The sequence below is a fragment of the Taeniopygia guttata genome, chromosome 19, assembly GCF_048771995.1.
Source record: "Taeniopygia guttata chromosome 19, bTaeGut7.mat, whole genome shotgun sequence".
NCBI lineage: Eukaryota > Metazoa > Chordata > Aves > Passeriformes > Estrildidae > Taeniopygia > Taeniopygia guttata.
Window position 1 is genome coordinate 544462 of NC_133044.1, and position 23451 is coordinate 567912.

At 49.3% G+C, this 23451-nt stretch overlaps 4 protein-coding genes across 7 annotated transcripts in view; 1 reads left to right on the plus strand and 3 right to left on the minus strand.

The window, feature by feature from the left end:
- Positions 1-187: 187 nt before the first annotated feature.
- On the minus strand, positions 188-9157 carry TNFAIP1 (TNF alpha induced protein 1). The gene is made up of 7 exons (XM_002199732.6): positions 9051-9157; positions 7197-7686; positions 5645-5814; positions 4922-5011; positions 4783-4835; positions 4010-4205; positions 188-3667 (listed from the first exon to the last, which is right to left on the minus strand). Exons 2-7 carry the CDS (start codon positions 7411-7413, stop codon positions 3449-3451), a joined length of 945 nt encoding a protein of 314 aa, XP_002199768.2. The 5' UTR covers positions 7414-7686; positions 9051-9157; the 3' UTR covers positions 188-3448.
- On the plus strand, positions 9139-11211 carry IFT20 (intraflagellar transport 20). Of its 2 annotated transcripts, NM_001245503.2 has the most exon segments (4): positions 9139-9380; positions 9630-9715; positions 10269-10372; positions 10782-11211. In NM_001245503.2, coding segments are annotated over 4 exon segments (399 nt in total). In that variant the 5' UTR covers positions 9139-9253; the 3' UTR covers positions 10864-11211.
- A 663-nt stretch (positions 11212-11874) lies between these two features.
- Positions 11875-15046, minus strand: TMEM97 (transmembrane protein 97). The gene is made up of 3 exons (XM_002199716.7): positions 14874-15046; positions 13679-13823; positions 11875-12832 (listed from the first exon to the last, which is right to left on the minus strand). Exons 1-3 carry the CDS (start codon positions 14991-14993, stop codon positions 12582-12584), a joined length of 516 nt encoding a protein of 171 aa, XP_002199752.4. The 5' UTR covers positions 14994-15046; the 3' UTR covers positions 11875-12581.
- Positions 15047-15788: 742 nt separating this feature from the next.
- Positions 15789-23451, minus strand: part of NLK (nemo like kinase) — a 37797-nt gene continuing 30134 nt past the window's right edge. For all 3 annotated transcript variants that reach the window (XM_041720073.2, XM_072916724.1, XM_041720072.2), the window contains 6 exons: positions 22997-23206; positions 22570-22671; positions 20021-20107; positions 18797-18995; positions 18173-18266; positions 15789-17509 (listed from right to left, as the gene is read on the minus strand). In XM_041720073.2, the coding sequence (XP_041576007.1) occupies positions 17455-17509; positions 18173-18266; positions 18797-18995; positions 20021-20107; positions 22570-22671; positions 22997-23206 (747 nt within the window). In that variant the 3' untranslated portion in view covers positions 15789-17454. The remainder of the gene's footprint in view (positions 17510-18172; positions 18267-18796; positions 18996-20020; positions 20108-22569; positions 22672-22996; positions 23207-23451) is intronic.

Below are 23451 nucleotides of genomic sequence, written 5' to 3' on the forward strand. Positions count from 1 at the left end.
GGGACAGAGACCCGGCGGGCCAGCGGGACACGGAGCAGGCGGCACACGGATCCCCCGCTCTGCTGCCGGCCCCCCGGTCCGGAGCTCCAGCCCCAGATCCTCGGAGGGGATCGATCACATCGGCAACACGCAACAGAAGTTCCAGAGACCCACACTACCAATAAAAAGCTGTGATGTTGGAGAAAAATCACAGAAGACAAAATATAACACTTTATTAAAAATTAGTGTTCTATTTTTCCTTTTAATGCACTCGTGAAACACTTTAATCAACAGATAATTGATTAATTACTGAATTAACTAGTACTTTGTCTGTAAAACTGACCCTTAAAAGTTAGACATGAAAATAAAACAAAGACTGAATCTCTAAGAAAATAACTTGATCCCAGAATGTCAGTTTAAACAAGATTAGCAATCATATTTGTTATCCTCTGGCTATAAAATATCACAGAAATCCAAAAGAATGCTTTACTCTCAATAAACAAATTAAGTGTCAGCCACCCTGTGAGGTAGGGGAGGGTCTCACTACCGTTCCACTGGCTGAGGAGAAGGGACACAGATCCAGAAAACAGAGCCTGCCGTCTGTCCCTGAGGGAGGACGGAGCTGGAACAGGGCTCCAGGCACACCTGAGCTGTCCCACGGCACGGGGAGGGCGGCTGTGGGCACCAAACGCCACGGTTTGTCTCAGAACAACCTCACTGTGGAAGGCAGGGGCTGCTGGGCAGACCCACCTTGCTCAGGTATATCTCAGTACTGCCTGGGGAGAATTCTGTCTGAAAATGAAAAACCTTGAGAAGAACAAAATCAAACCAAGCCCACAGCAAGCATCATCCTCCTCACTGTTGCTGCTTCTGCACTACACTGGCTGTAAACTCATGTTCCAGAATGTCTAGAACATTCCTGTCACAATAATTAATAGTTTTCAATGACATAAAGACCGATTAAGGTGAGAATACAAAGCATGTGATACATCTCAACTCCAGTACTTGAAATGATCAGAACCTCGTGGGACAGAGACTGGACCAGGGCATGACTTTGGGGCAAGGGAGATTAAGTGGCACCCTGTGCTGGAGCAGCTCCAGGCAAACAGGACTCAGGAAAAACTCAGGGAAATTAAAAGGATATCTGCACATCTTTTAAACGTGCATAACTGCTGACAGTTCTTACTGATACATTCCACAAACACCAAGAAGATCCTTTGCCCTTGGTAAAAGATTCTCACAACCCAGATGGTTCTCAAAACTGTTTGCTTCCCAGGTTAATTAATCTAAATCAAAATCAGAAATTAATACTACTTGTTGGCTGTGGGAAATAGGGAAAGGAAAGCTAAACCAAAACACAGGCTTTTCTCTGCTTCTTACAGTGTACTAACTCACAAGTTGGATCCATTTTGTTAATGAATCCTGCAAGTACAAAAAGCCTCTGGGGCAGTAGACAGATCTGACTCTTTCACACACTCCTTCCCACACCTGTCCTCCCCACAAAAAATAAAAGCAAATATGACATTTTTCTGCTTATAACTTCATTTAAACACAGTTTTGCAAGGCTATCAGCATCACTTACTCTGTTAACAGTCACTACGATAGTAACAAGAAGAAAAAACATAAATAATTGCCAAGAAACAGAAGTGCCATGTGTTTTTTAAATGGCATCAGCCTTTGTTACAAGACAGAAAAAGCACAAGATAATAACTTGAAGCTGTTAAATGCAGCACAAAGACCCCATCACTGCAGCCTCTGCTGGTGCCTTCTAATTAAATAGCATCAGTGGAGGGAAAGAGTTTTAAAAAACCACATCACACTCTAGCAGAATTAGAGAAGCAAGAAAATCCTAGAAGTCTGTTAGTGTTTACTTACTAACCCACAACATTTTAATTTTCAAAAACCTGAATGGGTGCAAATAATTTTTTGTTCCCTCCCCTGTTTCTATTACTCCCAAACCATCTACATCTCAATTTTCCTTATGAACTCCCTGCATTAAGTTTGGATTATTTTCTTGCCAGGCTTTTGCAGTAATTTTCTTTAAATCTTACAGGTAGATTTGGCACTGGTCAAAGCAGTTCAGGACTGACCACTGTGGAATCTGGAGCTTCATGACTGAGGACGATATGGGAACACAAAGGCAGCTGTGGAATATATCCAAAATATCCCTGGCTCCCAGTGGGCAGCCAGCAGGAATAACCAAGACAGTGGCAAAACTGCTACTGACAGCTAAAACATACAAGCAAAACTTTAAAAATATGACAATGGTTTTTCATACTAAACTTGAAACCGTTTCCAGAAAATTTCCAGAAATTTCTAAATTTTCAAATTTCCAATTTTACTCCCACCTCCTGAAGTGCCCTGTACAATCAGCACCAAGCCAAGCACTCATAATAAAAGTGATTATTTCAGCTTAAAATCCAGTATAAGCCACCTCTCTCCTGTGCCTAAAGCCTCTCACAGTTCCATGCTAGAACAATATTTTCATGGCTGTTTTACTTCTTCAGCTTCTACACTCTAGAAGGGATTCAGGACACAGAACTTGAATTCACATGTTCTAGCCTTAGAAAACACTGTTTAGCCTGTACTTCTCCAGCCACTCCAGCAATTTTTCCCCCGCTGCTTGAGAAATTTAACATTAAATAGCACTTTTAGGCCACAGGAAGAGAATAACGTAAAACAAATTCCCCAGATTGCCCTTCTTTGTATAAACAGGATTACACAGTGACAAACCTCAACCAGGGCAACAGTGCCACAACCTGCTCAAGTTTGCTTACTTCAGGTTTCTTCCCTCTCCATACCTATTTCCCCCTCTCCCCAGACAAGTCAGTACCTGCACATTTACATTTTCAGATATTTCAATTTTTCACATGGAGAGGCTGATGACTTGATTCTTACCACTTTGGAAGAGCTTGTCTTGGAATCAATGAGTTTTAAAGACACTATCCTGGAACACAAACCTTTGCAGGTGTTCTGGGGACAGGGGTGGGAGAGCACAGGTGCAGCTGACTGGCCAGCCAAATGTTTCTCCTGGGGGTTATCCCGTAAGAGCAGCCACATTCAAGTTCTCTCTTCAGTATCTTGATTTAATAACTGCAAGTTCCACTATACAAGGCCCTGAAAGAGGAGCTGTCTGGAAAGAGCTTTTCAAACCACCCCACCTCACTCAGGAGGAGCAGCGCTGCTCACAGCAAGGGGGAAACTGGCAAATTGTTAGATAGGAAAGAGCAACCACAAACTGAGAACCAGCGTCCCACATCCCCTCCCCAGCAGGAAGAGGGGCCAGCCTGCAGGGAAAGCACCAGGTGCACAGCTCACACCTCAGTTCTCCAACCCTCAGCCTTTAGTGCTGCTCTGTGCACACAATGCCCGGGGGCCGAGGCGCCCCATGAAATCGGTGTCCAGGGGATGCCCCGCTCCTGCCAAGGACGAGCCACGAGCCGCAGCAGCCCTGCAGGACGCAGCACAGCTAGTGGCCGAGCTGGCGGTCGTCGTAGGTGCTGTATCTCTTGACGTGGATGCGGCGCACGCGGTCGCGCAGCTCGAAGCCCTCGTCGTCCTCGCTGTGCGAGGCCTGGCTCCGGCTGCGGCTCGTGGCCTCCAGCAGCGAGTTATCCGGGACTCGGGGCGTCTCGTACAGCAGGACGTTTAGTGTTTCCTCATAAATTCGTGCCTCGGGGAACTCAACCTACAAAAGGCAGCACATGTCCTGTTCCTCATCCATCCAGGATAGCAACTGGAACACATACCCACACTGAAAAGGTACTGAGCCATAAACCCACACATTATAAAGAGTTAAAAATTTCTGGTAGAGGGTGACTCCCAACACCAGGTCACCTCCCTCACCTGATCTTTTAGATTGATCTCAAGGGAATATACTATCTCCAGTTGTTAACATTGGACTCTGGTAACCTCAGCTGCAGCACTGCAAATTCAAAGTTAACTCCTGAAGTCAGAGAAACTCTGCAGACTCCTGAAGCTAATCACGACCTTTTCTAACCCGTAGCACAGGCAGGTGCAGCTCCATTACCTTGGTTTGCTTCTTCTCCGTGGCGTAGACGATGGAGGTGCAGCAGACCTCAGCCAGCTTGCGGCCCTGCCCGTAGAAGGACCAGCAGCAGATCTCGTCCCCGATCACGTCCTTGATGAACAGCACCCGCCCGTTGAACCGCAGGGACAGCTTGTCAAACAGCTCGATGTTCTTCAGCAAGTTGTCATCAGAGTTACTGAAACACAGCAACAAAAGCAGGAACAGGGCTTTTCATGCACCCATCTCTGCATGTTCTGCCAGCTTTCAGCACTGATCCAACTGCAGAATACAAATAAGTAGTGACTCATTGCCGCATGCTGCCAAGAAAAGAGGGGTAATAGCCCATTTCAGATACTAATACACTGCTCTGACCCTATGAGCTAACACACCAGCCTTTAGAGATCAACTTAGACAATTAATAAGGACAGCACAATGTCCCAAACCATTACATCAACTATCCGTGCTCGAGATGATCAAACCCCACTTCAGTGACGTTCTCTGGCTTGATGACAGCAGAGGTCTAGTGTGTGCTGGAAGGGCCATGTGCTCTGCATCCTTCACACCACAGACACACTGCCAGCGTGAACACATTATTTTAAAAAATAAGTGTTATTGACAGACATGCAATGTAGGACCCTAATTACCTTTCAAAGCAAGATTGTCAAAACCCAAAACAAACCAAAAGAAGTGAAGTTAGATCATCACTATTGTCCACTCCCATAGTAAAAAAGCAACTTTCCCACTAAAGTGAGGGGAAAAAAGAAGGGCCATACCTGGTGTAGGAGTATTTATTGTTGCTTCTATTATGCAGCAGTTTAACAACAGGCTGTTGGGAGTGAGAGAAAAGAAGAAAAGGTAAGTTCAGTGTTTCAACACATTTAGCATAAATCCACAGCTGATAAGAGCAGTTACTTTCATTGATGACTCTATCAGTCTCTCTTCTTCTTTCGGTGAGGTGATAATAGGGATGCTGCAGACAGGTTCATACAAGTCTTTCTTGTCCTGTTTTAATGAAAGAAGAAAGAGAGGAAATAAGAGAGGAATGCTAAAGCTGACATTGCTGCTGCTGCCTCCTTCAGCCCCTCCAGCCATGTTCCCAAACGCTGTGATGCACAGGAAAAGAGCTGGGTTGCTACAGTAACCACACAGCTTACCTTGATCTGCAACCCAGAATCACAGCAGAGATTTCCTACCCCCGGAAGGCAGCAGTAATTGAAATACTGAGATGCAGGTGGATGTCCTCAGCTATAGCGAGGACAAGGTCTAGTCATACTTGGTTTAAGTGGGTTTAATATTCCATCCTTTCTTGAAGAAAAGGACAGAAGGAGTCTGCAGTAGTTTTAATCAACTCAAACCAGTGCACAAGAGCATCAGCCACTGTGAACTGAACACTTAGCAGAACAGGATGTCACCAACATGAGCCAGCCCTCAGGGACACAGAGCCAAGTGTGGCCAGGACAGGCCATGGCCCCAGATCCCTCACCACCTATTTACTAAATCGTATTTTAAAAATGCCTTGTACACCTCAGACTTGATGCCATCTCTAAGGCCATGAAATAATCTCTCAAGTTGTCTTAAGTAAATTTTATAAGCAAAACACCCATGAAACACTTCACAGGATACTTCTGTTCTTACCTGCAGGGCTGCTTGGCACATGTCCACCAAGCCCTGGATGAGATAGTATTTGGCTTCTGCCATCAACGCTTTGATCTCCTGCCTGTGTTTTGGAAGTGCAATTGTGTCATCTCTGAGATAATTTAAAATTGTTCCGAAGTGCTTCCCACAACGATCTATAAGGATCCAGCCTGAAAAATAACCAACACCTTTCAGTCACCTCAACACTGGAGGCTAGAAAAAGCTCCCTGGAGAGGTTACACAACACTGAGTTTCCTGATACTGCTCAGGACACTTCTCCCATTTCACCCAGGGGAAGTCCCTACTGCCTTTGAGCAAACTGAAGTTGGTTCCAGAACAGAACCTGACAGTGGAGCCCTTCAGTATTGCCCAGATGTTCCCACTGCTTCCAGCACACTGCACTGAGACTGCTGCAGAAACCCAACTGCAGTGCTACACTGTGATGCTGGGCAGTCAGAAACCTCAGAGCCAAGGAAGGACTGGAAAAGAGAATTCTCCAATGACTGCAACAAGTAGATGTGGGTAAGTTCTGTGGCCTAACAAGGAGGACTTGGCAATTATCCAAACACAACTGCTGCTGCTGTTTGGAGGTAAAAAGAGAGAGAAATGTTCTGAAGATGATTAAAGGCAGATCAGCCCAGAAAACCCAGTGTGGGGGGGTAAAGTTGTTCTAGCCCCCAAACAGGAGCAAAGAACAGGACAGACAGATCAGGAGGAAGCACAGAGGGGATGCAGCAGAGGAAACAGTAGCAAATGGACAAATTCTTGCAATTTTACAAAATCCCTGAAGTCACATTCCCCAAAGAAACAGGATGTCTGATTGCTGCCAAACAATAGCAGTGTAGGATCAGGCACGCACAAGGCTTAGTACGGCGCCAGACCCTTTCCCATAACGTGGAAGGCAGAAAAAAGGGTTACTTTGGAATCTAGGTACAGAAAACAACCTAGGAAAGTAAGCTAAACCCCTGTTGGACTCTCCAGCTGAAGCTGTCAGAACAAAACTCTTGTTTTCCATCCAGGCTGAGGCTCTTACACAAAATTGTCTGTTCTGCCCTTTATAATGTATCCTGGATTTAAAATATCCTGTGTCCAGCTGGAGGTGACACACTGCCTGACTGATCCCTAAATGCTGCCATGGCACCATGAGCCACGACGGAAATATGCTGCTCAGGAAAAGGGGGGGGGAAAGAGATTTTTCAACAAAGCAGGGCAGGCTATTCTGAGCCTCAAAGCTGAAAACTGCACGTCCCTCCTTACGTGTGTGGTTTGAATAATGCCACTGCTCGATGTGACAGAAATGACAACCCACAGACTGTCTGTTCAGTCTTTACAACACCACCACCAACCTGCTGTGAGGGCAGGAAAGAGGACCAGACCTTCCCCAGTTCATTTGAGTAACAAAACCAAGTATTTCTATAAAGCCAAAGGATTGCTAGCACTGACAGGACTTGGCTTCCTAATGTTCCCAGTTATTTTTGGCAGGTATCATTCTCTACATCTTCAACAGAGTAAAACCACCACCAAACCCCAGCTGTTTTACAAAACCGTTTACCTTCCTTGTCGGTGAGCACCTCCATCCTGCCGCTGAACATGGCCTTGAGCATGGTGTCGTGCCTGGTGAGCACCTGCACCGTGGTGTAGTACAGGGAGCCACCGACGTTGAGCCGCACGTACTTGTTCCCCAGGCTGCTGCCCTTCAGCCCGCCGGCCTTGGGCTTGTGGCCCGCGGCCGGGCACAGGGCGCTGCCCAGGCACGTGTCCCCCGACATGTCCTTCTGGAGGTAGATGACCACCCTGCAGCGCGTGGGCCGGGCCGGCCCCGCCGTGGTGCCGTGGTCACGCCTCAGTGCGCCAGGACGGCGGGGCAGGGGCCAGCATCACCTCGGGGTCAGCACGGCGAGGGCTCCGCACAGCGAGGGCTCAGCACAGCGAGGGGTCAGCACAGCGAGGGGTCAGCACAGCACGGCGAGGCAAGGGCTCAGCACGGCGAGGGCTCTGCACGGCAGCTCACGGCCACTCCACACACAGACAGGGATGTCACTCTGCAGAAGAAACACTTCCTAAGGACGCAAGTGCACACATCCTGGCAAAACTCGATTTAGCCATTTTTCAGACAATTGATGCAGCCAATGCTGTGTCACACTTCTGAGGCACGCAAAACTCTCCCGACTTCCTGTAATTGTCTCTCCAGCCAGCACTGCAAACACCACACAGCACCGAGGGCCCGGCTCAAACGCTGCTGGAATTCAGCTCCCCCTCGGCTTCCCAAAAGAACCCAACTCTCTTTGAGCCCAGCTGAAATGCCCTGGAAGAGCTTCCTGCACCTCCTTCAACTGGGGTGCATGTGCATCCCCCTGAGCGGGGTTTGTTGATATTGGCTGGACTTTAAATTGGAGACACAAATGTCTCTTCAAATGCCTCAACACTGAAAAGATGAATCACAAGGTTCTATTTTCTGGTAACTCCTTCCATTCAAAACTCTCCTGCATCCATCCGGGAGCCCCAAACAGTGAACGTAGTTCTAATTTGAAAAGAAAATAAACAAGGCTCCCTATCACGTACACCACTGTTTGTCACCGCTGTCTTGCCTTGCTATAAACCCTCAAAACCCCCTTTTTTAGACCAGTGGCATGTCTGCAACAGCAGCCAGACCAAGGCTTTGAGGAGATAGGAATCCAACCTGTCCAACAGAGCTCCTCAGAAGAGTTCCCAGTCAGTTCTGTCCCTCCAGGCGGTTTCTCACTGCTCTGACCGAAGAACGAAGCTAAACACCAGCAAAGAAGCTAAACCCCCTGCCCAGCCAGCGCAAGCAGGAGCCAGCACAACTCCTGTAAGTGGTCACTGAGGAGCCTTTGCTGTCAACAGCCCCGAGACCTTTAATTACCCCTTTTGACACGACCGAAAGCTCCCCACATCCCGTCCCGTCCCTCCTGCCCCGCGTGGGAGGCAGGACGGGCTGCGGAACGATGGCCCCGCAACGGGACCCGCCCCGGCCCGGCACCGCCGGGAAAAGGAGCGACCCGAGCGGCTCGGGGGGTACCGGGGGAGAACGGGGGAGAACGGGGGTACCGGGGGAGAACGGGGGAGCCCGGGGGAGAACGGGGGAGCCCGGGGGAGAACGGGAGAGCCCGGGGGTACCGGGCAGACCGGGAACTCGGGGTTACCGGGAACCCCGAGGGTACCGGGCAGACCGGGAGCCCGCCCCGCCGCTCACCCCGGGCAGGGCCCGGCCCGCGCGGGTCACAGCGAGCGGCCCGCGGGCCCTGCCCCGAACCTGCCCCGGCCCCGCTCCGCCCGAGCCCCCCGGGAACGGCGGCACGGCCCGGGACAGGCTCCGTCCGCCCCGGCCGCCGGGGAGGCGAGCAGAGGCGGCCCGGCCCCGCTCCCGCCCGGCCTCCGCACTCACCGCGGCCGCCCTCAGCCCGGCCCGCCCCGGGAGCCGCCGGCCCGGAAGAGCTTCCGCGGCTCCCGGCGGGCGCAGCGCGGGCGGAGGCGGGGCCGGAGCAGCCGAGCCCGGCAGCGCCGGCGGAGGCCCGTTCGCTCGGCCCGGCTCGGTTCGGTTCGGTTCGGTTCGCTCGGCCCGGCCCGGCCCGGCCCGCTGTCCCGGCGATGGCGCAGGCGGCGCTGGGCGCGGCGGGGCTGCACTTTGACGAGCTGAACAAGCTGCGGGTGCTGGAGCCCGAGGTGGCGGCGCAGACGGCGCAGCTCCGCGAGGAGTGCCGGGCCTTCGTGGACAGTGAGTGCCGCGGGCCGGGCACCGGGCACCGGGCACCGGGCACCGGGCACCGGGCGGCTCCGGACACCTCTGCCCTTCTCTCGCCCCTTGCTTCTGAGTCCGCCCGAATCGTAAAACCTGCCTGTTTACTGTAAATTCTAAACGTACACCTGAAAACTATACGACACCTAAAAACTATACGGCAAAGCAGGAGCATCAGATCTATTTAGGGAAGTTCAGGGTATCACTTGACGATATTTTTCTTTACAGAAACAGCAGAATTTCAGAAAATAGTGGGCAGCTTGGTTGAGCTCGTTGACCAACTGGCCAAAGCTGCAGAGAGTGAAAAGATGAAGGTACGGTGCAGTACATTCCTAACCTCTCTGTGCGCTGTCCTGTGTGGGGCCTCTCTCATCCCTCCTTCCCTTTACAGCAGAAGCAAGGATTCTCTGTCAGCCTCCTGCTGGCATTCCCCTGGGATTAACCGGGCCTTTTAAAATTGATATTAATGATAATATTAATCAATAATAATGAATTCATTACACTTATGATAGCGTCACATTACTTACACACGTACCAGTCCTGCTGTCCCTGCTTGTCTATATTCCTGCACAGAAATAAAATGTGTGCTTTTTAATCACTCCATCTTGGTAGAACTTGTCCTCCAGAGGCAGGAGAGGCCTCTGGCAGCCTGAGCCTGGCTGTAGGACCAGTGCCCAGTGTGTGTGTCACCGATTTGTTCCTGGAGTTTGGGGGAAGCCCCAGTTCCACCAACCCCTCAGGAGCACAGCATCACCCTCCCTTATTGCTGGCACAGCTGGAATGCCTCACAGTCAGCCTGGCTGGGAGGGAAAGGGGCTAAAGGAGCTAACCAAAAACCCTCCACACATGCCTGCCCTGTCCTGCCAGGCCATTGGCGCACGGAACCTGCTGAAGTCGATCGCAAAGCAGAGGGAAGCTCAGGAGCAGCAGCTGCAGGCTTTGATAGCGGAGAAGAAGATGCAGCTGGAGAGGTGAGTTGTGTGTTCAGTGCTCCGGGGTGCTGTGCAGGCTGGGAAGGCTCAGGGTGGACACAGGGCTCACTGCCGGTGCTGTGGTTCAGACAGCCCCACCTGCATCCAAGGTGTGTCCTGGCCAGGGCACATGGGAACAATGCCACAGGCCTGCAGTTACCTTCCAGCCCTGCAGTGAACCAGAGTTCATTCCTGAGGACTTCAGGGCTGAACAGAGGCAGGAGGGGCTGTGCAGAACTCAAGACCCCTGCAACAGCCTCGTGCCTGGCTGGCAAAGAGCAGCTGTGCGTGACTCGGGCACCTGCTGCATACAGGGCACTCACACTGGCAGCCAGCCCCCCTCCCACCGCCCAGGGGCTGCCCTGACCCAGCTCACACGGGGTCCTGGAGCCTCTGTTTTGTCTCACAGGTACCGGATCGAGTACGAGACTCTCTGCAAAGTCGAAGCGGACCAGAACGAATTCATCGACCAGTTCATTTTCCAGAAATAGAGGATTTTAAGATAAAAGCCAACACACATGGACACTTGACCATTCCAGAATATTGAGAATTTCAGAAATATGCAATTTCCACTGAGCAGGAGTGCAGATGGCTTGTACAATGGAGGGGCTGTACCTCGGTTTGAGTGTACCATGGCAATAAGTAGGGCTGACAGCTCACAGCTGCACAGACTGTTCTGGCCTTTGATTTTATACCAGTTTTGTACAGTCAGTAGTTCTAATTCAAATTACAGTTGAATTAATGCTACTGGTGCTTTGTTGTGTCACTTTTTGAAGTCTACAGCTCTTTCATAGAAATCAGAAAATAAATTATTGTTCTCAGACTGTCTAGCTGTACCAGAATTAGTTGCTCCCCCTCTGTTATTTTTCAGTGTAAAGGTTTACACACAAGTAGCAGTATTGGATCTATATAAGCTTATGTTACTTTTTCTATAGAACTACAAAAGAAAGACAGAAATGTATGATTTCCAGAATGGACCAGTGACAGATAGAAAAAAGCAGAAACTACATGAGAATGAAGCAATTTGAACTGTTCCTGAGGAATGTCCATTCAGGACTGTCATAATAATGAGAGCTGAATCCTTTTATGGGCATTATTAGGATGGAACACCAGACTGATGAGGGAAACCATTCCAAGTGTCAGTGACACCAGGAGTGCACAAACTATATATAAACTACAAACACAAGTGTGAACTCAAGCCTCATGTTGGACGTGCAGAGATGCATTTTGTGTACGTCTGTAGCGCTTCAGTATGGAAATGTTGCCCTTTCCAAAGCCTGGGGAAGGATTCAACTTTACACAGTGAATAAAATGTGCCAGCAGTGCCTGAGCAGCTTCACGGGCCCCATCACCTCACCAGGCTCCAGGTAAAAACCAACCCCAGCCACAGAACTTCTAGCTGTAGTTGTAACTTATGCATGGATTTACTCTTGTGACCTCTCTACCATCTCATGGTCACTCTTAAGTTCCTTCAGCCATTCCCTGAAGAAGAATGCATGCAGTTTAATGCATTTAGTTATTTATTTCCATACCAGAAGTAATTTTAGGGAAGAAAGAAATTTCCAACTCCTTGGTTACAATTCCTGAAGTACTTCCACGAATCCTTCAGCATTCGTGAATCCAGATTTTGGCACATTTATCATTGATCAGACATTTATAATTAATCAAAATGAAGCAGAGCAAAGGCAATGGAAATTTTAAAGGAAGGGGCGAGGAAGAATCATGATATGATTTGAAATGCTGCAAAAGAACAGCTTTGCAAATCTGTGTGTAATGAGTTGGGGATTCTTCAGAATATGTGGTTGGAAGACAGATTTTCTACTTGAGTGGTTTCCAAACAGTCATCTTGGGAAAAGGGACCTTGGAGAACAGTATGAGCTGCAGAATGTGACTGAATGTGTGTCTGTGTGTGTGTATGTGTGTGTGTGTGTGTGTGTCTGTGTGCGTGTCCCTCACAGAGTTAAACATCAAAGGGGTAAAAGACCATTTTCCTGGGAGAGGGGCCTTGCACAGACCTGACCCCAGGCTGGCCCAGGCCCCTGCCAGAGCTGTGTGTGGTCGAAGCAGGGCTGTGCGCTCCAACCAATTCCATTTTTCCTTGCAGCAGCCGGTGCTCTGGGAAGAGCCGCTGCAGCCGACAGGAGGGAGACGTTTGTCCCAGAGGAAGCAAATGCAGCACAGGTGTGGTGTGTTGGACTTCCAGAGCAGGCTACTTCCTTTTCCTCTTCTCCACGTGTTTGTAGTGGGGGTTGCAGAGCATGGTGAACAGCAGCAGCAGCGGGATCAGCAGGTACGGCAGGTAGATGGAGAGCAGCACCAGGCGCTCGCGCAGCGTCTGCGGCCCCGCGTGCTCCGACTTGGAGAAGTCGTGGAACAGGATGTGGGCCAGGATGGCAAACAGAGTGGTGGCCACGTGGGTGGAGTAGATAATGGCAGGAGTCCTGATCCATCTGCAGCCACCTGTACAGAAGCAAAAAGAAAACCATATTTAAGTAGTTTGAAAAACCAGAATTCCGAGGCTTGTGACAGAACGCTGACTGCTGCCTCTCTGCCAGGGTAAGCCATCACTCAGATTGAATAGGGAGCAGAAAAAACCCTCAGTACTAGTAGGAACTGAGGAAATTTCTCTCCCCTGATGGCAATTTAGAACAAAGGGGTGATCCTGAATGTTCTAAAGTAACAAAATGAGTACACAGGCTTGACCCAGACCTTTAGCTGCCCTGGAAATTAGCCAGATGTCAAATGCTGATGGCGGTTACACAAATGGCTGCACCTGACAAGGGCCTGTAGTTACTTTTTTCTGACAAACTTTATTCCGTGCTGTCGCTGTTGAGGCAGGACGGGAATGAGAAGACTGACCAGAAAGCTGCATGAGAGTGAAACTCTGATTTATTCAAAATACACTGCTCTTTTATACAGAGCTTTGTGAGGGCCAACTCCATTGGTTCTGAAGTGAAAACAATTCACAGCATTGGTGCAAAGTGCTTGACGCACAGTGATAGAACTTAACTATAAACAATGTGAACAACAAGAGAGATAAAGCATTATTTACATTCTTCTCCAGGTCTTTCCCAGGCTTTTTGCCTGGCTAGAAACTCTCAGTTTCTTTCTTTGACTGAATCTGAGTCCCACACCGTGCTGCTTTCTCAGGCAGAACACCCGTATGGGCCCTGGCAGCCCAGCCCTCCACAGTACCTCCCTCAAACCCCCTAATCATAGTACAGAAACGTTCTCTGCTGCACAGCAGCAGCTGTCCTGCAAAAATGCCCCCAGGACATGCCCTCAGTCACTGTGGTTTCCCCTCACCTTTCAGGAAGGCGTAGGCAGCAATGGGGAAGAAGGGCAGCTGGAGAAAGGCTTCGCAGTAGATGAACGCCTTGAACCACTCCGGGGGCTGCAGCATCATGGGGTCCCTGAAGGCAGTTGCATACTGCTGCAACAGGTCTGTCAGCTGAAAAAACCCAAAACAACAGTCAGTGATTGAGCATCCACCACAGCAGGGCACAGCTCGTGGTTCTCCGTAGGATGAAGCCACCAGGGTGTGAGGCCAAGGTTCTGAGTGGGGCTGGGGGCTCCTTTCGGGGCTGCTGCACCAGCACCAGAATTTGGGCTCAGTCAGTTGCAATTAATTTCCGACAGAAATGTAAACTCCAGCATGGCTTTACGCTGGACTTTGAACAGAGAGATATGCATTGAGATCTGCTGGTTAACTATTAATTGGAAATGGTTCCTATAGTGGAGCAATCCTACAGGCAGTTCCGATGGTAAGAACCAAATCACCAGCTGTAAAGCTCAAAGAGGAGGTGACAGCCCACCGCACTCTGACGATGAGGGCGGAATTAATTACCTGCCGTCCAACTGCTATTTTAATTGATTTTATGATGTTTATTGTCTTGCATGATTTTGCTCAAAACACAGCAAACCAGAGATTTTTACTAATAAATTCGGCCGCTGGCATGGCTGCTCCTGCAGCGGCAACAGCTCCCTGTTGCATTTTCTGTAGGAATTTGAGGACAAGTCGGTGTCGGTGAATGCCGCAGGAGCCAAGGCCGGGGCACGTGGCTGCCGCAGCCCCGGGGCCGGTGCCGAGGGCGGCAGCGGGACAGCGGGGCCGCTCCGCGGAAAGGATGTCCCTGGGCACTTGTGGAACACCCGCAGCCCGCTCCGGGCAGAGGAACGTCCCCACGGCCCAGTCCGGGTGAGCCTCGGTGGGACGGGGACCCGGAGCGGCCGCCACATCCCGGCACAGCCGCGGCTGAAGCATTCGTGAATCCCGATTTGTCTCCGGATCCCGCTCCCGGCCCTGTTCCCGTCCCTGCTCCTCCCCAGTGAACGACCCGCTGTGACTCATGCCGTGGGCAGCGGCACCGCTCGCTCCCGGCCGCTCTCACGCGTTCGCTGCAGTTTCTCTCCTCCGCCCGCCGAGACTCGGCGGAGGCCGCCCCGGCCCCGGCCCCGTCACCCCGGCGGGCGCCCCGGCCCGACCCCCGGCCCCACTCACGGCCCGCGGCGCGATCCCGGCGGGCAGCAGCGGCTGGAGGTCGATGAGCGCCGTGATCGGGATGTGCGAGAGGAAATAGAGGGCGAAGAGCCGCTCCCGCCACCGCGGAGCCGCCGCCATCGCCGCGCCGGGCCCGGGCCCGCCCCCCGCGCCGGCCACGTCCCGCGGCAGCGCCCGCCCCGCCCCGGCCCCGCCCGGCCCGGCCCCGTTCTTTCTCTATTTCCCCGTTCTTTCCTCGTTCTTTCCCTATTTCCCCGTTCTTTCCCCCTTTCCCTGTTCTTTCCTCGTTCTTTCCCTATTTCCCCGTTATTTTCCCCTTTCCCTGTTCTCTTCCCTTCCCCGTTCTTTCCTCCTTCTTTCCCTATTTCCCCGTTCTTTCCCCCTTTCCCTGTTCTCTTCCCTTCCCCGGTCTTTCCTCGTTCTTTCCCTATTTCCCCGTTCTTTCCCCCTTTCCCCGTTCTCTTCCCTTCCCCGGTCTTTCCTCGTTCTTTCCCTATTTCCCCGTTCTTTCCCCCTTTCCCCGTTCTCTTCCCTTCCCCGTTCTTTCCTCGTTCTTTCCCTATTTCCCCTTTTCTTCCCCTTTCCCCATTCTTTGCCCCTTCTTTCCCCATTCTTTCCCCGTTCTCTTCCCCTTTCCCATTCTTTCCCCGTTCTTTCCCCATTCTTTCCCCGCTCTTTCCCCCTTTCCCCGGCGGTGCCGGCAGCCGTGCCCGCCCGGCCCGGCTCCGGTGCCCGGTGCTCCGGTACCTCGGCCCGGCCGCTCCAGGGCTCGGGCGCTGCCCGGCCCGCTCGGGGCTCCGGATCTCCCTCGGGTCACCTCCGGCCCCAGCCCCGGCTGCGGGACCCGATACACCCGAGAGGAGAAAGGGAAACGTCACAGACAGCAAGCAGGCAGGACAGAACGACGCCACCACCGCCTTTTCAAATGTCACATTTAATGTTTTCACCACTGTACTCCAAATCTACATTTTACAAAGTGACCAGCAAGTGTGCCACATTAACTGACCAACCTCTGAGATTTTACCTTTCATACCAGTGTCTTCTGGGGCTCGGTAATTAAACACGTTTCTCATTCAAGTGAATTGAAATGCTTCAGTTGGTTTTATTCTCAGGAGCCTCATAAAAAACAAAGATATTGCACCATCTTTGTTCAGTTATTCAATGTTTGTCTCTTTCACAGCAAATAATTACTTCATTGAAGTTAAAACTTCCAAACATAACTTACTAATAGTCTCCAATTCCAGCTCAGATCACTCTTGTTGAAAATACTCTGCTAAATACAGATAACTTACAATAACTTTAACAGTTAATTGTCCATAACAAACACCATGGTTTCTCTCCAGACCAAGGCTCAAATTTTAAGACCACCTTTTAGTATTCCTTTGTACAGGTGAAAAACAGTCTTCAATTTTCTAGTCTTGTTTTAAATACAAAAGTTGGAAGGGACATTCAAGTTTCAAGTCTCCACACTAAACTTAAAAAAAAAAAAAAATCATGTGGAGGTAAACAAACCAAGTTGTATACTCCAGGAGGTAGAGGCCTTCAATTTGTGTTCATATATACATATGCACAGAATTCAGTGTTCCAACAGAAAAAGAATTAGCCAAAAAGTAATAAAAGTTATTTACTACTGTGACATTTCAAGACTTCCACAGCTCTGTCTAAAGACACGAACACAATTAACAGAATTCCCTATGTGCTTTTTTTTGTCCTTTTCTTTTTTTTTATTTTCTCTCAACTGTCCAGTGCAGGAAAAAGTTCTCACAAAATTTCACAGACCTAAAATGTGCAAGCTAGTTTCTCTCTATACAGCAATGATGTCAGGGATCTCTGAAATTAGCCCATAAATGGAATTATTTACACACATAGAAGATGCATGCTGGGGGGTTTTATGTAAGAAAGAGCAGAAAAACTTCTAATAAAAATAGATTAAATATATATATATATTTATACTGGGTAAGGAAACAGAAGTTTAGTCTCTCCTAGTCACAAACTCATTCTCTCTACTCACAACATTTGATTTTGGAACAGCACACATCACCATCACAGCTCTAGTGAGAAGCTATTTATAGGGTTGGGCATCGGGGGACGTGGCCACTTCCCATGGCCACAGCCACCCAAAGGGACTTCATGATTGGTCGCAGTCAAGTTTTCTGTATTCCTTAGTTTTAGAAAACCCAAAATCTTCAGGAATGGCTCAATATCAAAATGTACGTCTATCTGTTTGTACAATCTCACTTCAATAAAAAAAAAAAAGGAAAAAAAGGAAAAAAAAAAAAGTAAAAACCTCCCCGAATTTGGTTCAATTCTGTTTGTTCTGAGCTGAGCCATCACAGCTGCACTAGAATTCATAAAACACGTGCAACTCTGGGTAAAATATTTTCTTCTAAAAGCACAACCACTTTACAAGATTAAAAGTCTAGTACATTTCTAAGTATTATTCATATTGTACAAGTAGTGGTTGTTAATTTAAAACTTCATTAGTAAAATTACAGTACGAGCATGATTAACCTCCAGAATTGCAAATCCCAGACTCCAGTGGAAAGCTACATTACATCTTCAGTAGTACGGGGCGCTCCGGTCACTCCCACACCAGCGGCGACGGCGGCATCTCGGAGGGCTGGGCGACCGTGGAGCTGCGCAGGACAGACAGACAGACAGACAGCTCAGTGCAGGGCCCGGGGACACGGCCCCACTGCTCAGGGGAGCAAACCCCCGGGACAGCGACACCCCAAACCCGACCGGGACAGCGACACCCCAAACCCGACCGGGACCAAACACCCCAAACCCGACCGGGACCAAACACCCCAAACCCGACCGGGACAGCGACACCCCAAACCCGACCGGGACAGCGACACCCCAAACCCGACCAGGACCAAACACCCCAAACCTGACCGGGACAGCGACACCCCAAACCCGACCGGGACAGCGACACCCCAAACCCGACCGAGCCCGACAGCGGCCGCCAGCACCCGCAGCAAATATTCCTCTATCTGTGCATTTTCACCCTCAGCCCCTCCTTCCAACGCCTTCATCGTGCAGCTCCACAACCAAAACTCAACTTGCCAACCTTCCCAATTCCAGTTCCAGCCTGACTTCAGTTCTTTTGCATAAAAACATTACTTGAAACTTTTGCACGTTTTACTAAAATTCGAGAAGAATCCATAAATATAGTTCATAAGGGTTTTATCTATGGGCCCTTCCTACTCACAGGAACTGAAAACCTAAAACACTCTGGATGTTTGAATTCTGTACTACTAATAAATGGGAATTAATATCAGATGTGATTACATAGTTACCTAATAAAGCTCTTAAAAGCAGCAGACTGAGGGTTGATGCAGAGAGGCACTCTGTTTCCTTTCTGCTGTTCCAAAATGAACTGATGAATTATTTCTGTACATAGGAGAAAAATACAAAACAACACAGCGTTAACACTTCTGGGTTCAGTAAAATGCAATGTCAACTTGAGGGAAACAGAACTGCCCTTATGGAAAGTACATTTTAGTGAGGGTAAAAGAGCTCCAGCTTCTCTAAATCTGACTGCTCAGCTTCAGCTCCAGGCTGCAGGACAGCTGTGGACAGCCCCAAAGGCCACACATGACTTCCCCTTCCCCCAGCACCATCCTTCAGCAAAAGGATGAGGGACACGGCACCAGGGATGGGCTCTGCTGAGGTTTGAAACCCACAGACTTCTGCAGGTCAGCTCATGCTTGTGCCACTGCCGGATCTCAGAACACTTACAATTCTGTTCTTTTGGTGAAAAGAAATTATTTCCAGGGTCTACTATGGAAAAATACCTAAAAGAAAGCAGCTCCAGGGTCACTGTGTGGATCCAGAGCACAAATCCCAACTCCATCCCACATCCCCCCGCTGCAGGGTGGAGCAGGGGGACAACTGCACACACAAGGTTAACTCCTGCTCACCTTTAACCTGCCGAACAGAACTGAGGTTCTTCTCAAAAGTGTCATCGAATTTGGGATTAGTGATGGGCTCAAAATCACTGGTATAAACTCTGCCAGTCGAAGTGGAGAAACAACATTTGCACATACAGGTGTGGTACCGCAAGCGGCCCTCATCCAGGTAGGGGTGAGCTAAGGCATCCTTAGCAGATATCCTTTTGGACTGGGAACACGTGGAAAGGGAGAGAGCAGCAGTGAGGGTATGTTCACAGCCATTGGAACTACTCATCCATTAATCCTCAGCGTTTAACAAACCCATGCTGGTGTGTGAAAGGAGCTGCCACTAGAGGGGAGCTGAGGCTCACAAACCAGCCTGGGTGGCAGCGACCTCCCGCAGCCACCACTGATCACACAGCTTTTAGGAACATGCCTTTCAACAGCTTTTTTCTCCACATAACCTTACAATTATGACTCCTGCAATAATCAAAACAAGCTGGGAAAAACAGCATTCTAAGTGTTGAGGGAGTCAGAAAGTTTTTTTTTTAATGTGGACGTTATGGTTCAACATTTCTATGGTTCTGTTCAGCAAAGCAATCTTAAGGTTTAAAAAAAATACACTCCAAAGGCAGTGCTTCTAAATGCTTCATCAACCCCCAGCCTCCTCCTTTGCACTGCAGTCACGCTGTTTTACATTTGAAATATTGGGGGGGCTCTGTGGGAATGCAATAATTAAGATTATCAATTCCAATATCATATTTTCCTGTGACAATTCTCTACGATGTCCCAAGAAACAAAATCCAAAATCCACAGCAGCACATTTTTATTAGAAAAACAGATGCTCAGTGGAAAAATGATCCTGTTCTGTGACTGGGGATGCAGGAGGAATTTTTTGTGTGTTGCAAGACCAGGAACACCCCCGTGTCCCTAATTAGAACTGCATAGAAGTAGCTGATGTTCTGCTACCTACACCCAGCTCGGAAAAGAGCATGAGTCATGCACGCCTCATCCTTCCCACTGCCAGAGCTTCCTTCCCAGGACCACTTGTTTGAAACCTGAAACCCCCATTCCAGGAGGAACTCATCGGCAATTATACAATATTTTTACTTCTTTCATGGACCAAAAGTACTGCAATACCATGTAGAAGGAAACCAGCTAAAGCAGTCCTTGACTTACAATACTCATTTAAGCACCACACAACAAAAACTGTTCAAACCAGAAGTATTAGAGGTGATTTTCAGTCCTACTTACTGGATCAAAGACCAGCATCCTGCAAAGGAGATGAACTGCTTCATGTGTAGCTTGACTGGAGAGTGTATATAGGACAGGAAGGGATGGCTGTAAGGGGAATGGGAGGAAGAGAAGCACAGAGTGTCCTGTCAGATCCATCAGCAGGAAAACCCTGCTCCCGCCCGCGCTATTCCACAGTCAGCAAGGACAAACTCCTCGTTAAAGGGGACAAGTGGCACCTAACACTTTCCAGCATGACAGTAATCACTATTACAAAACCCAGCAACTGTAATAAAGGTCCAATTGATCACTGTTCCCCTTAGTTCAGATGTAATCCCTAGAAAAACCTGCTTTTCTTTATGTATTTTTCTCTACAGACACCACTCCCAGCTGTAGCTGCTCCAGGGTTTGATTAACTCCATCATTTCCAGTAGTTCATTTTTCAATCTCAATCCCTCACAGGTTATGGATTACTTTGCTTTTCCTTGCCCAGGCAATCCACAGCTGACTGACAGCAACAGAAGAACTGTACTGGATGTCAGGGTTGCTGTAAATTTCCCAGTATAAATAAGAATTACACCTCCACAGTGACTTCAGTCAAAGTTAACCCTGAAGTGCTGCACTGAGCACTTCCCAGCCTTGGTTTCTCAGGGCAGCCTATGGAATATAAAGGCGCAGTGTTTGGTCACTTTCCTCCTCCTGGCTTGCTCTCCCACAGCAAAGGGATCACAACAGGCAGCGGATGGACTCCACACATTTTCCTTTGGGAAGGGGGTCAGCAGGGACAGGGACAGCTCGCTCACCCTGGGGCTGCCAGAGACACGATTCACTTGAACTTTTAAATACCAAACTGACAAAGTCTACAGAGTATGTAAATACCCATTTTGCCAGCACACAGTGGGGTAGGGGGGTTTAATCAGAAACTTCTCGCATTAATCTATTTTTACACAGAGCAGCAAAATGCCTCACCCCTCTCTCCCACTGCGCTCACCTACGGCGAGTAAAAATAGTTGGTGTGACAAAGCAATCGCCTGTTTCTAACTTGGGCTTCTCTCCCTATTAGTCTAATTAGGAAACCAGTAACATTTAACCATTTACAACCAGCAAAAGCTCCATTTCAGAATATGAAAAGCCAGGAATTTGCACTCAAACATGAAGTGTACTTCAAGTTGAAAACAAAAATATAATTAATCACCTGGATGCTCTATATCCCCTGTCTCCAAGGTGCAATGAGCACACCAACTCCCATGGCACTCCAGGGAGAATGAACATTGTTTTCCCCAACACATACACAACTCTTAAAGTGCATTTCTTACAGTTTTGTGGCTACAGGACATTAAATCTGTAGTGGAAACTTTTTATACCATTTCACATTTTATTCCATCTCACTTGCTTTTTGGGATTCCCACCATCCTGTGGGTCATAAGACACTGGGTTCAGGAGTCACAACTCTTCTAGCACATGACAGCAGAAAAATATACTTTGACTTAAAACTGGTAGAGAAAATCTGAAGGAAATCCTCCTGTTATTAACGCTCAAATTAAAAAATCCTGTCATGAAATGGAACAGCAACAACTTTATGTAGTGGATCCAAAGTGACAGAGAGGCAGAACTCCCACATGTCAATAATAAAGCAGAATATACATGCTATGCTCATTTCTATGGTAACTACTATTGTAGCGAGCAGACGTGAGAAATTGCTTCAACATGCAGAAAATAATGATGCAAACTTAACTACTGGAGCAAGTACAGACCAATAATTTTGTTAAATTTGTTAGCAATCATAAAAATTACTCTATTGGAGGGCCACAGAGCCTTATCCCTGCACTAGAGATGCCTGCACAAGCATTTCTTTGTGTCTGTTAACACTACATTGCATTTGCCCTTTTTATTGCCCAGTCAGCACAATGACTCAATCCTGCCTTTTTCCTTTGGTTTGGAGTCTTTTTCAAAGCTAACTTTTACTTCAGTTGTGTTGAATGCTGTATCTCAGCTTTTGGTCTCTTGTTGGGCCTTCCTGAGCAGCTCAGGTCTGAGCTCAGGTGTGCAGGGACCCTCTGGGGCGCTGGAGGTTCTGCCCTTGGCTCTGGGCAGTGGGCGAATTCCACCTCTTACACTCCTGATCCTGGCAGTGCAGCAGCCCCCCAGGGCTTTCTGAATTATACTGTCAATTTAAATTTATGTCTCTTGCCAGTACTAACACTTAAATTTAACATCTTCATTCAAAGTAGGTATCAAAACACTGCTGCCTCAGAAAGGGAGACTGTCACCTGGGTCATCAAGTCCAACAATCCCCCCAAGGCAGAAGCCAGAAATGTCCCTGACTAGTGAGAAGTCCCCTTGTCTCCAGAGCAGTGGAGTCAGCACACCAACCCCTGCCCCAAGCACCACAAGCACCTGTGCTCAACTCAGCCCCACTGCCAGGCACAGACCGCTCTGAGACCAAACATCCAGACAGGAGTTTTTAACCAACAGGCCATGGGCATTCAGTCAGGAGGTGAAAGCCTTGCCCTGCCCAGAGGCAGCCCTGCCTGGTGGGGCTGGGTGGCTGCAGGCAGCCCTGGCAGTACCTGTTTATGAGGACCCCTGAGTATGTGTGCCTTGGCGCCTTCACAAGCCGTCCTCATCGCCTCCAGCGACGGCGTGCCCAGCAGGTCTGTGATCAGATCCAGCTGCACAGAGCACAGGACACAGCTCAGACACAGACACAGGGATGCTCCCACTGGAGCAGCACATTCCCCAGCTACAACAGACAACATCCTGTCCCTGTTCCCTGGAGCAGAGCCTGACCCCAGCTGTCCCCTCCTGGCAGGAGCTGTGCAGAGCCACAGGGTCCCCTCTGAGCCCCCTTTTCTCCAGGCTGAGCCCCTTCCCAGCTCCCTCAGGTCTCCAGCCCCTTCCCAGCTGTGCTGCCCTCCCTGGACACGCTCCAGCCCTGCCTGTCTCCCCCAGGAGCAGGGGCAGCGGCTCGCTGGCAGGGAGAGGTGAGGTGGATACCTGCTGGATGGGACTCTGTGCCTGGAACAAGATCCTTCTGCCAAGCAACTCTGCAAAGATGCAGCCAACAGACCAGATGTCGATGGCATTGCTGTAGTGCCGGCTGCCCATCAGGATCTCCGGAGCGCGGTAATACTGAGTGACAACTTCCTGAGTCATGTGCCGGGATTCGTCTAACTCTTCCACCCTGGCCAATCCAAAATCACAAATCTAAATTGAGAAGGCAAATAAAAAAATTAAAATAACCAAAACACCTTCTGCATTTCAAATAGGCAACCTTCTGGGAGGGAGGCAGGGGATCCCCAACCAGCATTTAAATACATCAGATAATCTGCTGTAGCTGCATAAGCCAGGGGAGAGGGGACAGGAGGAAATGATGTTGCTTTGTTCCACAGCCATTTAAACTTCCTACAATTTGATTTGAAATCACAGTACATTTTGAATTGGCATTACAA

Coding starts and splice junctions, on each gene's coding strand:
- TNFAIP1 (XM_002199732.6), bottom strand. CDS start 7,413: ATGTCGGGGGACACGTGCCTGGGCAGCGCCCTGTGCCCGGCCGCGGGC. Junction 5,012..5,644: donor TGTGCCAAGCAGCCCTGCAG/GTAAGAACAGAA, acceptor TCATTAAAACAG/GACAAGAAAGACTTGTATGA. Junction 3,668..4,009: donor CGGAGAAGAAGCAAACCAAG/GTAATGGAGCTG, acceptor TGCCTTTTGTAG/GTTGAGTTCCCCGAGGCACG.
- TMEM97 (XM_002199716.7), bottom strand. CDS start 14,993: ATGGCGGCGGCTCCGCGGTGGCGGGAGCGGCTCTTCGCCCTCTATTTC. Junction 13,824..14,873: donor CCGGGATCGCGCCGCGGGCC/GTGAGTGGGGCC, acceptor GGGTTTTTTCAG/CTGACAGACCTGTTGCAGCA. Junction 12,833..13,678: donor TGCCTACGCCTTCCTGAAAG/GTGAGGGGAAAC, acceptor GCTTCTGTACAG/GTGGCTGCAGATGGATCAGG.
- IFT20 (XM_072937190.1), top strand. CDS start 9,254: ATGGCGCAGGCGGCGCTGGGCGCGGCGGGGCTGCACTTTGACGAGCTG. Junction 9,381..9,629: donor GTGCCGGGCCTTCGTGGACA/GTGAGTGCCGCG, acceptor TTTTCTTTACAG/AAACAGCAGAATTTCAGAAA. Junction 9,716..9,792: donor CAGAGAGTGAAAAGATGAAG/GTACGGTGCAGT, acceptor TTCCCTTTACAG/CAGAAGCAAGGATTCTCTGT.